The sequence below is a fragment of the Callorhinus ursinus genome, unplaced genomic scaffold (genome assembly GCF_003265705.2).
Source record: "Callorhinus ursinus isolate GAN/ISIS: 27379988/994484 unplaced genomic scaffold, GSC_fseal_2.0 scaffold10, whole genome shotgun sequence".
NCBI classification, from domain to species: domain Eukaryota; kingdom Metazoa; phylum Chordata; class Mammalia; order Carnivora; family Otariidae; genus Callorhinus; species Callorhinus ursinus.
Genome location: NW_027397072.1, coordinates 60,838,028 through 60,852,766, shown reverse-complemented (window position 1 = coordinate 60,852,766; position 14,739 = coordinate 60,838,028). Strand labels below are relative to the sequence as shown.

At 35.5% G+C, this 14,739-nt stretch overlaps 1 protein-coding gene across 5 annotated transcripts in view; it reads left to right on the top strand.

Moving 5' to 3' along the window:
* The window catches only part of SANBR (SANT and BTB domain regulator of CSR), a 58,984-nt gene that overhangs the window by 27,090 nt on the left and 17,155 nt on the right, over nucleotides 1–14,739 (top strand). For all 5 annotated transcript variants that reach the window (XM_073897674.1, XM_073897673.1, XM_073897671.1 and 2 more), the window contains 4 exons: nucleotides 2,837–2,982; nucleotides 3,740–3,839; nucleotides 5,039–5,071; nucleotides 6,296–6,395. In XM_073897674.1, coding sequence (XP_073753775.1) covers nucleotides 2,837–2,982; nucleotides 3,740–3,839; nucleotides 5,039–5,071; nucleotides 6,296–6,395 — 379 coding nt within the window. The remainder of the gene's footprint in view (nucleotides 1–2,836; nucleotides 2,983–3,739; nucleotides 3,840–5,038; nucleotides 5,072–6,295; nucleotides 6,396–14,739) is intronic.

The following is a 14,739-nucleotide window of genomic DNA, read 5'->3' as shown; positions in this document are numbered from 1 at the left end:
GGGCTCAGCGAATTGGCTACCTAGAGGTGATAATTTTAAGTCTTCTTGCAAATAAGTAAGAATTGAAACCAGCAGGTATAGGTGAGCATAAGAAAATCAGAGAGCCTACAGTGGAGCCTAGAGAAACTCCCAGAATTTAATGGCTGGATAGCAAAGCATGAGCCTTCAAAAGACAATGATCAGGAGCAGCAGGAATAATAGGAGGAAAACCAAGGATGTTGTCATGAAAATCAAAGGAGTAGTATTTGAAGAAAGAGAAAGTAGTCCATGATACCAAATAATGCCAAGAGGTCAGATAAAATACGGAAAGAAATGTGTCCTTTAACTTTAGTAACCTGGAATTCATGTGTGAAGATCTGTCTTGGTGAAGTGCTAGATCCAAAAGCCAGATTGGTATGGGTTGTGGAGGGAGTGAGTGGAAGAGAAACAAATGTGGACAGTGTGAATAGCAGCTCTTTTGGGAAATTTGAGAAAGGGAGAGGGTAAGTCAGTAATTACATTGTAGGTATTTGGTTATTGTTTCTGCTTTGTTTTGTTTAAATATTAGAGATCTTTTTTTAACATCTGTGGGAAGGATCTAGTTGAGGAGAGGTTGATGGTATAAGGTTATGAGGCAGTATTAGTTTAGACAAGAGGAAGGGCAGTTCCTCTGTTGTAACAGTAGAGAAAGAGTAGGATGGTTGCAGTTATTAGTAAAATTGTGTTTTTATCATTTAGATACATTTTTCCAATCTAATGCCTTTCTTCTTCTCTATAAAGTAGGAGGAAAAGCCATCTGCTAAGAATGAGGGGGAAGAGGGAAGGTTCTAAGATTTGAAGGAAGTATCAAAGGTTTGAAATAGTTTTTTTGGAAAACAAGAGAGTGAATTTTCCAGAGAAAGGTTGTAGGTTACTAAGCAATTTGAGAGCCCATTAGAGATTGGTAATCATAAATTTACAATGAAATCCAACATGCCTTTTATGTCACTCTCTCCAGTAGTGCTAAGCTGCTTGAGTGCAAACATGGAGACAGTGGGTCATTGAGCTCATCCAGTTTGGGGTTTTACCAGATGGGGATGATGACATTTAGGACCAAGGAATTTGGGGTATTAGCATGAATGTTATTGAAATGGTGTATCATGGGATTTTAGCTGGAAGGGTAGTTTGTTATATTTGCAATCAATCACCAACTTCGATTAGTTAGAAATTTTATTGGTGAGGTAATATGTTACCCACATAATGTTTGTATTTAATGTTAGGTAGATGCTTTGCATACAAAACAATTTAAATAGGGTATGACACTTTAAGCAAAATGGAACAGTTTAGCTTTGATAGGCCCAAGATGTTTATTAATTCACGGTTATGTTATATTTTACAGTATGATTTTTAATCATTGCATTTCTTTGTGGTTATGTTTCTGTTTTAACTGTCACATTCACATTGTTGTAAACAATACTTCTAAAAGTTGTAACTCTTTGTCTTGTTGTCTATTTACTAGTTGTATTAACCCCTTATATTCCATTCATCATGAGACAGTTGAGGAATAAATAGTAATTAAACTGTATGATAAATCTTGTATGTGACATCATGGATATTGTTGAGGTGATTTCTTAGGCTAAGTGAAATCTAAATAGTTCATATGGTGATTTATATTTCTATTAATGGCAGACCAAGTAATTCAGACCATTCCTCCCATCAAAAGGCAACTAAGAAAGGTGAATGAAATATAAAGATTATATTAAAAGCATCAAAGAGCTAATAAGATAATGAGGAAGTAGTGTTAAGGTACAGGAAATGATAGAAACCTAAGGGAGCTAGCACTCAGGACCATTTTTGTCCAGGGAGCAAATTCCAGTCTGGAAAAAGTGGCTAAGGGGCTGGGCTGATCTTTAGGTGCCCTATCAGAATTTTGGGTAATAGTCAGGGTCCAGGGTCTGGAGGATGGAGATAGTAATGAATAACATTCCCACCCTTACACTTTCCGTTGGGATCCAAAGAAAATAAGATTAAATCAGAAGTAAACTATTACTTGCCTGGATAGCAAACCAACCAGCAACTGGCTTTGATTCAGTTGCATGGCCTAGGAAATTTCGAGTCCTGAACTTGGTTTAAGGTCATCTTGGATTGCTATTGTGTCCAGGCACCTGGCAAAAGCAGTAAAAATTCTCTTTGGAGGAAAATAACATTATACCTCAAATTATATCTACAAACAGTTTTTTAAATAAAATATTCAACATACAAAGATAACTTGACATAGATGAAAGTAGGTTACCAGGAAGGGGAACAGCAGAATTTATGCCACAAAAACAAACCACAGAAACTATAAATACTGGAATTATTGAGATAGGCTATAAAAATAAATAAGATTACTAGTTTAAGTTGATAGAAGCCAAGCTTGGAAATTTTTGGTAGGGAATTATAAACTATAAAAAATGGCAAGGGGCACCTGCGTGGCTCAGTCACTTAAGCATCTGACTCTTGGTTTTGGCTCAGGTCATGGTCTCAGGGTCATGAGATTGGGCTCTCTGCTCAGTGTGGAGTCCGCTTGAGATTCTCTCTCTCCCTCTGCCCTTACCCCTGCTCGCATGCACACATGCACGTGCTCTCTTTCTCTCTCTAAAATAAATGAATAAAATCTTTAAAAAAAGTTATGCAGATTTTTGACTGTTCAGGGGATCAGCACCCCTAAGCCCCGTGTTGTTCAAGAATCAACTGTATTTTTTTCTTGAGAAAAAATTGTAAAATGGTTGATATGATGATATGGCTGGGCAAAGAAGAACAAAAACATAAAATCATCTTTACAGGAACATTTCTATAACAAACCAACCTCTCTAACTTGGTGTCTCTTACAACACAGGGCTGTAAAGTAAAGGACCACGTTGTTGCTCTTCACGATCAAGGTGAAGGTGGAGATTTGCCATCCTGTCCGACTGTTAAAATCCTGGACGATCTGCACAAACACAAAGATGTCATTGTTGTGCCTTTTTCTAAAGATACAGTTAGGTGAGGCAGGGGGGATAACGCTGTGCTGCAGCTTTATTCATGCTTCGCATCTCAGAATCCTCCATTCCCTGGTGTTTCCCCAAATCAGTAATGTCAGTCCCCAGATAGTTTATATTATTTCAGAAAGCTTACTGAAATTATATGTTAGCTCCCATTAAGAGCAAGCAGGTGTTTATTTGTTAGGAAAAATACTTCAAAATATTGAAGGTCCAAGGGGAAGAAAAACTAATAAAAGGAGTCTGTGATTGAAAGGTTGGGACCTGCAATTCATTTTTTGAGGGTTTTTTCTTTTCCCAGTTACTTAAGTCCTTCTTGAATGCTTGATTGATACAACTAGGAAAAGAAAGTCAATGGTTGAGGTCATCTTTGCATAAATTTGAACTCCTTGAGTTTAATAATTTCTGAAGTCAATTCTGTCATTTTGCAGTTGCAGCAGGCTGTCAGGCTGGGGGCCAGGGGCTGGGGGAACCTTTCATGAAGGCCGTTCTCACAGAAGTACCAGTCATAGCAACCCATTTCACCACCTGGCAAGTGGGATGCTTGGAGTGCCGTGGTGCTCCCGTATATGGAGTGTCTTCTGCTAGGGGAATCACTAGATGAATTAAGAAATGCAAATGTTGAGGTGGCATACCTTATACTCAAGAACTGTGTTTCTAAAGAGCAATTTATAAAATATTTCCAATAAAAAAAGATATCATTTGCATTTAACTTCTTATGAAATTGAACATTTCTCCATAACATGTCTTTTTCTTTCAAGTGATTCTGGGGTTGGTCCCTGTGATGAAAAGGGTCTAGATTGTGATGTTTTACTGGAGCCAAATACACCATGGGGCCCCAAAGGTGGGGAGCTCAATGCTGTGAGTAGCTTGTTTCCCTTATTCTTTATTGATATAAATAATTGATGACATTTAATCTTTGACAGAAATGTAATTGGTTTGAACCAAAACTGAAATTTTCAGTTAATAAGCATTTACTGACTATCTGATCATAACAACAAGGTATTATGCTGAGTTAGTAGGACTGTAAAGGTAATAGGATATATTCCTTGCCCTCAACTAATAACTAGTCAACTTAAATTTGGGGAAAAAATATAACATGGTCTTCAGAGGTTTTATTATGGACAAGTAATGATTTGAGGATTGGAGATAGTATGAATGGGGTATTTTGTCCTCTCCTAATTCTATAAAATTTTTTTGGTATGAAATTCTTTTTTTTTTTTTAATTGTAATCAGGAATGTGTTTAGTTTTTGCAGAGTTTCAAATAATTATTTCTCAGATGTCCAGATAGCTTTGATTCCTTTGATTACTGTTACTGACAACCAGGGAATCGCCACTTGCCTATGAACTTCTTGGCTTTGTATTGGCTGAGGTAGCATTTACTTGACAAAGTGAAATATTCCATGTAAAATGCATTGTAAACTCCAAATGGCTACAAATAATTCAATCATTAACATTCATTTATGAATTATATACAAAATAGCAAATTAGATTTCTTGAATATCCATATATAATCTGGTTCCTTAATTTATAGTAAAGTATAAACATTAAAAAGTAATTGGAGGGTCACTTGGGTGGCCTAGTCAGTTAAGTATCCAACTCTTGGTTTCAGCTCAGGTCATGATCTAGGAGTCATGAGATCAAGCCCCGCGTCATGCTCTGCCTGGAGTCTGCTTAAGATTCTCTCTCCCTCTGCTCATGCTGTCTCTCTCAAACAAATAAATAAATCTTAAAAAAAAAGTGATTGAAATAGTTCAAAAAATAAGTTATATTATCTCTACATGTGATTCGCTTATGCTTTGGAAACAACACTGGGATGTGTTGATTTTCTTTCTTCTTCTTTTTTTTTTTTTGTAAACATATGCATCTTTCTCTAGGCAGCAGATATTTGTAATACATCATTTTCAGCCTGAATTTTAAGTTACGTTTCAACCTGGAAAGGAGTTATACTTGCAGTGTTTTTCAACTCTTCCGCAGTCTCCACATGAACCTAAGGAGCTGCATGCAGTCTGGGTAGATGGAGATTTATTAATCTCTGATTCCTTTGTCTTTCTTATAGTTTTTGTCACTGAAAAACTGGACTCTGCAGCTGGTAAGTAAGCAACTGTATTCCACTTTCATGGATCTCTTTCTTCCACAACTAAAGTTTAGTTTAATAGAATCTTATCAGTATCTTATTTTACAGATTTTAGTTCAGTGCAGTTATCCTTTTCAGGGGGCGCCTGGGTGGCTCAGTCATTAAGTGTCTGCCTTGGGCTCAGGTCATGATCCCAGTGTCCTGGGATCAAGTCCTGCATCTGGCTCCCTGCTCAGCGGGAGGCCTGCTTCTCCCTCTCCCACTCCCCCTGCTTGTGTTATCCTTTTCAGCTTCTATAATTTTGCACTTACTGAAAATGCCATTGTCTAGAACAGACATAGAATCCATTATCTTGTTGCGTACTCCTTAAGTGTCCCTAATGACTTCTAGAAGTCACTTTTAAGTCACATTAGGACATAGAACAAAGCAACAAATCTATTAATTCCAGGCATTTGGTTGTTTGACTGGTTGCTTGGTTGATTTCTTTTTTTTCTTTTACCTATTTGCCATTACTCTGCCATCTGCCACCAATATTCGCAAGAATGAACTGGAATTTGGATCAGTGATGGCAGAAAGCAGGGTGGGTAGGTAGATGCAGGAAACTGATGCAGCTGTGGTTGAGTAATCCAGGACCACATTTATCCAGGGAATGTGTACCTGTCCTTGCTTATGAGACTACTTTAATAATGGAAATTATTATATTTTAATTTAATCTTAATATCAAGGAACATACATTCAGTTGAGTGATAGAGGTGCAGTTTGACCAATGCTGAGGACTTATTATGTGCCCATCACTCTGCTAGAATATGTGAAGGAAATAATTTAAAAATGTTTAATGTAATGCAATCCTGTCCTAAACATAGAAATTTCTTTTTTTTTTTTAAGATTTTATTTATTTGACAGAGAGAGACACAAAGAGGGAACACAAGCAGGGGGAGTGGGAGAGGGAGAAGCAGGCTTCCCGTGGAGCAGGGAGCTGATGCGGGGCTCGATCCCAGGACCCTGGGATCATGACCTGAGCCGAAGGCAGACGCTTAATGACTGAGCCACCCAGGCATCCCTAACATAGAAATTCTTATATCCATTTCCTCAGTGTTGTACTAGGCATTGGTCATTTTATCAGATCTTGTTTGACTCATTCATCCAAATAAATTCAGATAAATGTGTTTGAAAAGAATCCATGAGAGATATGTTAATACTATGGTTTTTTTAAAAGAGTTTTTTTTTTTTTTAATTCAGAAACAACAGTCGTTATTTTCAGAAGAAGAAGAATATACCACTGGATCTGAGGTCACTGAAGATGAAGTTGGAGATGAAGAAGAAATATCCAAGAAACAAAGTACTGATTTCTAAGATAAAATCAAGTCTCACTTTTATGAAGGGGTAGCATTCTGAAGGCTTTAATGCAAGGGGTGAGGAGTTAGCTTTATAAGTCTATATGGTAGGCTACAACATGGAAAACAAAAATAAAGGAGGCTCCATCAAGACTCCCTAATCCTGGCACTAAGAGAGAATAATCACAGTTATTTTAAAAAGTGCAGTGTGCTGAGAAATAATACTCCACATTTTCATTTCAGGTGTAACCTAATAGGTTTCTCAAAATGGATAACTTCAGTGTGTGCCTGAGATGATTTGAAGTGACACTCAAATTAAGCATTATACAATAGTAGTCAGAGTATGATTCTTAAAAAATTAAAAACATGATTTTATACAACTACAGAATAAACTTGTGTCAAAATTTTTGAACTCTTTAGTGAGAGAAATAGCAGGGAAATTTTGTTCAAAGAGCATTTGAAGACTTGGGTATTTATAGGCATTTGAAAAAGAATGTTAAAGAGGATTGCAAGTTAGATTCAAAACTAATTGATGTCCTATAAGGCAGTAAACCGATCACCTTTGAGGTTATCTTTTCTTCTAAACAGAAATCATTTGCATTTCTTTTAGACACAAAAATCTCCAAGCTAACATAAAACTTCACAACATCTGGACCTTCAATCAACAGTAGATAGGAAAGTCAGATACAAGGATATATTCTTTGAAAATTAAATAATTCTTACATGGGCCTTAAAAGCAGTCCTCCAATATGACACTAAAAGAACATACAACCCTCCCTTTGTCTTTTTTCCAAGTTTTACATAATTTTTCTTCATGTGTCAAATCCTCTTATTAAAAAACTAGTTATCAGTTATTTTTAAATTATAATTAGTCAAGGAGAAAATGCTACTATGTTTTGTGTGAAGTTTTTTCCCACAGTTGATTGAGGTAGAATTTATATATAATAAAATTCACCCATTTTTAAGTGTACATATTGATGAGTTTTGGCATACAGTTGGGTAACCACTACCAAAATCAAGACCTAGAAACTCCAAAAAATTATCTCCTACCCCTTTACACTCATTTCCCTTTCCCCAATCCCACCCCCAGGTAACCACCAATCTGCTTTTGTCACCTTTTTGGTTGGTTTACCTTTTCTAAGGTCTCATGTAAATGGAATTATGGGTAGTCTTTTGTGTGTGGCTTCTTTCACTTAGTGTGATGTTTTTGAGATTCATCTATATTGTTATGTATGTCAGTGGTTTGTTCCTTTTTATTGCACAGTAGTATTCCATTGTATGAATATACCATAATTTTTTTATCCATTCACCATTTCATGGACATTTGGGTTGTTCCAGTTCTTGGTTATTATGAATAATGTTGCCGTGAACATTTGCATACAAGTCTGTGTGGACATATGTTTTCATTTTTCTTGGGTAGATACCTAGGAGTGGAATTGCTGGGTCATATGGTAAGTGTATGTTTAACTTTATAAGAAACTGCCATACTGTTTTGCAAAGTGTACCATTTTGCATCTCACCAGCAATGTATGAGAGTTCCAGTTGCTACACGCTTCTACCAATACTTGGTATTATTACTTTTTTTAACTTTAGCCATTCTAGTGGATATATAGTTCTAGGCATCTTCTCATGTGCTAATTGGCCATTTAGATATCTTTTTCATGAAGTGTTTGTTTAAATTATCTTCTGCCTATTTTTTAGTTGGATTGTTTGCCTTATTATTGAGTTATAAGCATTCTTTATATATATTTTAGATACAAGTCATTATGTTTTGCAAATAGCTGTCCCCAGTTTACAACTTGCCCTTTAATTTTGTTAATGATGTCTTTTGAAGAGCCAAAGTTTTTAACTTCACAAACTCTAATGTTTTAGTTTTCTTTTATGTTTCATGCTTTAATAACAGAAATCTTTGCTTACCCCAAGGTCACAAAGATTTTCTGCTGTTTTCTTCTAGAAATTGTATGATTTTAACTTTTGTATTGAAGTCTATGATCCCTTCCAGGTTAATTTTTGTATATGGTATGAGTTAAGGGTTGAGCTTCCCTTTGTTTTCCTATAGGCATAGCCGGTTTTCCCAGAATGATTTGTTGAAAAGAATGTTCTTTCCCCTTTGGATTACCTTGACACCTTTATTTAAAAATCAACTGATGATTTACATGTGGATCTATTTTTAAACTCTTTGTTCTCTTCCATTGATTCTTATGTCTGTTTTACATCAGTGTATCAATACCACAGTCTTTTTTTTTTTTAAAGATTTCATTTATTTATTTGAGAGAGAAGGAGAGATAGAGAGCATGAGAGGGAAGAGGGTCAGAGGGAGAAGCAGACTCCCCGCTGAGCAGGGAGCCCGATGCGGGACTCGATCCCGGGACTCCAGGATCATGACCTGAGCCGAAGGCAGTCGCTTAACCAACTGAGCCACCCAGGCGCCCCTCAATACCACAGTCTTAATTTTTGTAGTTTTTAGTGATTCTTGAAATCTGGTGATGTATGTCCTTCAAAATTGTTCTTTTGTTTTAGATTATTTTGGTATTTCTAGGTGCTTTGCATTTCTTATACATTTTAGAGTAAAGGTCACTTTCTAAAAATACTGTTGGAATTTTTATTGGGATTGTGTTGAACCCATATATCAATTTGGAGAGAATAACTTTTTTTTTTTTTTTTTTTTACAATGGCAAGTCTTCCAATCCATGAATATGGAATGTTTCTCCATTTATTTAATTCTTTAATATCTCTAATTTTTTATAGTTTCAGTATGTAGATATTGAACATCTTTCATTAAATTTATTCGTAAATGCTTTTTTTATTCTGTTACAAATGAAAGTACGTTTTTAAAAATAGTCTAATTTTTCAGTTGGAAAATTTTTCAGTTGTTCCAAATGACCTTTTTTCTGTGTCCTTGCTAATTTCACTTAATTTTTCTTATTAGATTCCTTTCCAATACGTATACCTTGTATTTCTTTGTCTTGCCTTTTTGCACTGGTTAGGACCTCATGTTGAATAGAAGTGGTGAGAACAGACATCCTTACCTTGTTCCTATCTTAGGGGGAAAGCATTCAGTCGTTATCCATTAAGGATGTAATGTTAGTGGTTGGTTTCTTGGTTTCTCATAAATGCCCTTTCTCAGGTTGAAAAAGTTTTTTTCTGTTTCTAATTTGCTGAATTATTATAGTGAATGGGTGTTGAATTTTGTCAAATACTTTTTCTCCATCTATTGAGATGATGATCTAGGTTTTCTCCATATATCAGTATGATGAATTACATTGGTTTTTCAAGTGTTATACCAATCTTCTAAGGTAAACTCCACTTGGTTATGAGGTATTTGTTTTTTTTTATATATTCATGTAATTCGACTTGCTGGTATTTTGTTAAGGATTGTTTGTGTTTATGAGTGATATTAGTTGTTTTTAGTTTTCTGTGATGTCTTCAAGTTTGGTTACCAGAATAATACTGATCTCGTAAAATGAGTTGGACACTGTTCCCCTCAATTCTCTTTTCTGAAAGAACTTGTGTACTATTTGTATTATTTCTCCCTTAAATATATGATAAAATTCAGCAGTGAAGTCATCTGGGCCTAGAGTTTTCTTTATGAGAAGGTTTTTAATTATGATTTTAGTAGCTGTAATATTGTACTATTCAAGTCTTTTATTTCTTGAATCTGTTTGATAACTTGTGTCTTTCAAGGAATTTCTCCATCTTATCCACGTTGTCAAATTTATTGGCATAAAGTTGCTTATGGTGTTTTCTTATCCTTTTCTGTCTGAAGGATCTGTAGTGATGTCCCTCTTTCATTGATGATATTGGTAATTTGTGTTTTATCACTTTTTTCTTGATCAGTTTAGCTAGAGGTTTATTTTATTGCTCTTTTCAAGGAACGAGCTTTTGATTTTATTGACTTTCTCTGTAGTTTGTTTTATATTTCATTGATTTTCACTCTTATATTTAGTATTTCCTTGTAATTACTTTGGACTTAATTTCCTTTTTTTTCTTTTTAGCTGAACTTAAATCATTGGTTTTTTATTTTTCTTCTTTTCTAATATAAACATTTAAAGTTGTCAGATTTGCTCTCAGCACCACTTTAACGATTTCTGAAGGCTTTGTGTGTCTTGTTTTCATTTATATTCAACACAGAATATTTTCTAATTCCCCTTATAGTTTTTTAACTTGACCCATGTGTTATTTAGTAGTATGTTGTTTAATTTCCAAATATTTTCAGATTGTCTAGATACTTTTCAGTTACAGGTTTCTAATTTAATCCCATAATGGTCGGAGAACATACTCAATGTGGTTTCATCCCTTACATTTTATTGACACATGTTCCAGATGTGAATGAAAAGAATATGAATTCTGCTGTTATTGGTGGAGTGGTCTATAAATGTCAAGACAGGTTGGTTTGGTTGTCTGTTACAAATCTTCTGTAATCGTGCTCATTTTCTGACTGCTCATTTCTGACTTCTTGTTCCATTGATTAGTAAAAGAGAGGGTTGAAATCTCCAGCTATAATTAATTTACATATTTTTCCTTTTAAATCTACTAGTTTTTACTTTCTGTACATTAGAGCTTTGTGATTAGGCATGCATTTATAGTGTATTGACTCTTTTAACATTATGATGTATTCCTCTTTGCAGTAAAATTGCTTGTCTCGAAGTCTATTTTGTTAGGTGTTAATATAATCACTGTAGATTTGTTTACTGTTTGAATGGCATATCTTTTTACTATCCTTTTATTTTTAACCTCTTTGTGTTTTCTGATTTAAAGTCTATATCTTATATATAGGGGGCATGTTGTTGGAAACTGCTTTTTTTCCAGTTTGACAATCTTCACCTTTTGATTGGAGCATTTATTCTATTTATATTTAATGTGTTTAATGATATGGTTGTATTAGTTCTGCCATTTTTTTTTTTTTTAATTTTAAGTAGGCTCCATGTCCAGAGTGGAGCCTAACACGAGACTTGAACTCATAACCCCAAGATCAAGACCTGAGCTGAGATCAAGAGTGGGATGCTTGGGCGCCGGGGTGGCTCAGTTGGTTAAGCAACTGCCTTCGGCTCAGGTCATGATCCTGGAGTCCTGGGATCGAGTCCCACGTCGGGCTCCCTGCTCAGCGGGGAGTCTGCTTCTCCCTCTGACCCTCCTCCCTCTTGTGCTATTTCTCATTCTCTCTCTCTCAAATAAATAAATAAAATCTTTAAAAAAATCTTAAAAAAAAAAAGAGTGGGGTGCTCAACTGACTGAGCCACCCAAGCACCCCTAGTTCTGTCATTTTGCCGTTCACTTTCTAATTGTCTCAGATGTTTTTGCTTCTCTTATTTCTCCTTTCCTGCTTTTTTTTGTGCTAAGAAAATAATTTTAGTATATCATTTAAATTATTTTACTGGCTTTTTAGTTATATTTCTTTGCATTTGATTGTTCTAAGGATTACAACATGATCTTTAGCCTATCACAATCTACTTAAAGCTAATAAGAATTACTTGAGGTAAAATATAACCTTAAAATAATACAGTTTCCTTAGCTTCCCCTTCTTTGTACTATTGTTATATGTCTATATATATTATATATAATTATGTTAGGGTTATGATTTTTGTTTTAAATAGTAGTATGTCATTTAAAGAATGTAGGGGAACAAAAGAAAAATATATACATTTAATCTTTTATATATATCTACATATTTACTGTTTTTTTATATCTGAGTTATGTGATGTTATTTTCTTTTATTCTGAAGAACTTTTATTATTTCCTGTAGTGTAGGTAGACTAGCAATAAATTCTTTCATTTTTATTTATCTGAAAATGTCTTTATTTCACTTTTTTTTTTTTTAAAGATTTTATTCTTAAGTAATCTCTACACCCAACGTGGGACCTGAACCCACAACCCCAAGATCAAGAGTCATCTGCTCTGAGCCAGCCAGGCACCCCTCACTTTTGTTTTTTAAGTACAGTTTTCTTCAGTATGGATTCTTATTTAACGATTATGTTGTTTTTTTTTTTTAGCAGTTTGTGTTTCATTCCAATATCTTCTGGCCTCTATTGTTTCTGATGAGAAGTCAATCATTGATATAATTGTTACCCTGTATGTAAGGTGCCCTTTATATCTTGATTCTTTCAAGATTTTATTTTTTACTTTCAGAAGCCTACGGTATGCCTAAGTGTGGTTTCCTTAATGGCTGTCTTACTTGGTCTTTGTTGAACTTCTTGGATCTGTAAATTAATGTTTTAAACAAAATTTGGGGAGCTTACAGTCATTATTCCTTTAAGTACTTTTTCTGTCCCTTTCTCTCACTTACCTTCTGGAACTCCAACACATGTATGTTAGACCTTTCGATGTTGTCCCATTAGGTTTCTGAAGTTTTGTTTCTTTTTCTTCATTCTTCTCTTTATTTTTTGGATTGGAGAATTTCTAATGCTTGACTTCACATTTCACTGATATATTCTCCTACCATTTCAGACTTTCTCTTGAGCCCATCTACTAAATATTTCGATTATTGTGCTTTTCAGTTCTAGAATTTCCACTTGGTTCTTCTTTTATAGTTTCTATGTCTTTGTTGAGATTTCCTATGTGTTTATTTAGTAACACCATTTTCCCTTTCAACATATTTATAATAGTAGTTTTGAGATCATTGTGAGCTAAATCCAGTATATAAGCTCTCTCAGAATCAGTTTCTGTTGACTGTTTCTTTTCTGAGTGGTTCATACTTTTCAGTTTCTTCATCTTGTAACTTTTGGTAGATTATCTGTGCAATTCTGAAATCTGTTTTGTTCTTCTGAGGATTGTTGGGTTTTTTGTTCTAGTAGGCAGTTAACTTGCCTGACCCAAACTGCAAAATCTGTCTACCTCATGTCTCTGCCCAGGTTTTCCTTGGCTGCTGACTGCTCCTGTTTTAGCCTGACCCCCAGGGTCATACCAGCCTGTGTAGTTTTAGTAATCAGGCAAGGTTTTGGACAGACTTTATATTCAGATTTGGGGGCTTACCTGCTTAGTGGTTTCCTTGCTTTGTGGGTTCCCCCTAGATTTCTAGTTTTTTTCCAGTCCCAAGTTGGGCTCCTGCTGTCAGAGCTTGAGCTCTATACATTTTGGGAAAGCATTTAGTCAAAGGCACAAGAAACTCTGATCGCTCACCAAAAACAATTCTGTCTTGCAAGCATCAACACCCCATCCTAATTTCTGTTTGCCTGTTTAGCTGGATTTCCTCGGGTCTCCCATACACTTTCATAATTTAATACTCATTTGAGCAGAGTTTATAGTCACATTTTAGATCTCAAGTCTTTTGTGACTTTCTCCCAGAATTTTCCCTTTAAACTTCCAGCTTCTCTTACTTTGAATTCTAACATCTTTTTCCTGGAACTCATAAGGCTGTAATTTTCCTCCCTTGGCTCAAGGTATTGGGAAGGGCCCTCAGGCAGAAAGCCATAAACTCACAGTTCTCACCTTATGCATCTATTTTTTTTAAGTTTTTAATTTTAATTCTGGTACAGTTAACATACAGTGTTACAGTAGTATCAGGTGTACAATAGAGTGATTCAACAATTCTTTTTTTTTTTTAATTGTATTTATTTGAGAGAGAGCAAGAGCATGAGCAGTGGGGGAGAGTCAGAGGGAGGGGGAGAAGCAGACTACCTGCTGAGCAGGGAACCCGATATGGGACTTGATCCCAGAACCTTGGAATCATGACCTGAGCTGAAGGCAGCCGCTTAACTGACTGAGCCACCCAGGCACCCCTGATCCAACACTTCTCTACATTACTCCATGCTCATCACTATAAGTGTACTCTTTAATCCTTGTCTCCTGTTTCACCCCTCCTCCTCACCCACCTCCCTACCTTATGCATCTTTTCAATATAAACACTCAACTTTCTACCTCCCTTTGATTATTTGCCAGTACCTACAGATAATGGTTTATAATATTTTTGTTCTGTTTTTATCATTGTTTTCTTTTTTTTTTTTTTAAAGATTTTATTTATTTGACAGAGAGAGACACAGCAAGAGAGGGAACACAAGCAGGGGGAATGGGAGAGGGAGAAGCAGGCTTCCCGCCGAGCAGAGAGCCCGATGTGGGGCCCGAACCCAGGACCCCAGGACCATGACCTGAGCCGAAGGCAGACGCCCAACGACTGAGCCACCCAGGCGCCCCTTATCATTGTTTTCTTTGGAAAGAACTTGTCTTCACATTCCATTATCAAATCTCACCCTATCATGTCTATTAGCAATTTTATAACACTTGTTTATCTCCCATTTGAACTATAAACACATGTCAGGGACCCAGGGCTTGTTAGGAGGCAAATAAATCTATCTAGATTGTTAATACTGTTTTTATTTTATTTTATTTTATTTATTTCATTTCATTTCATTTTAT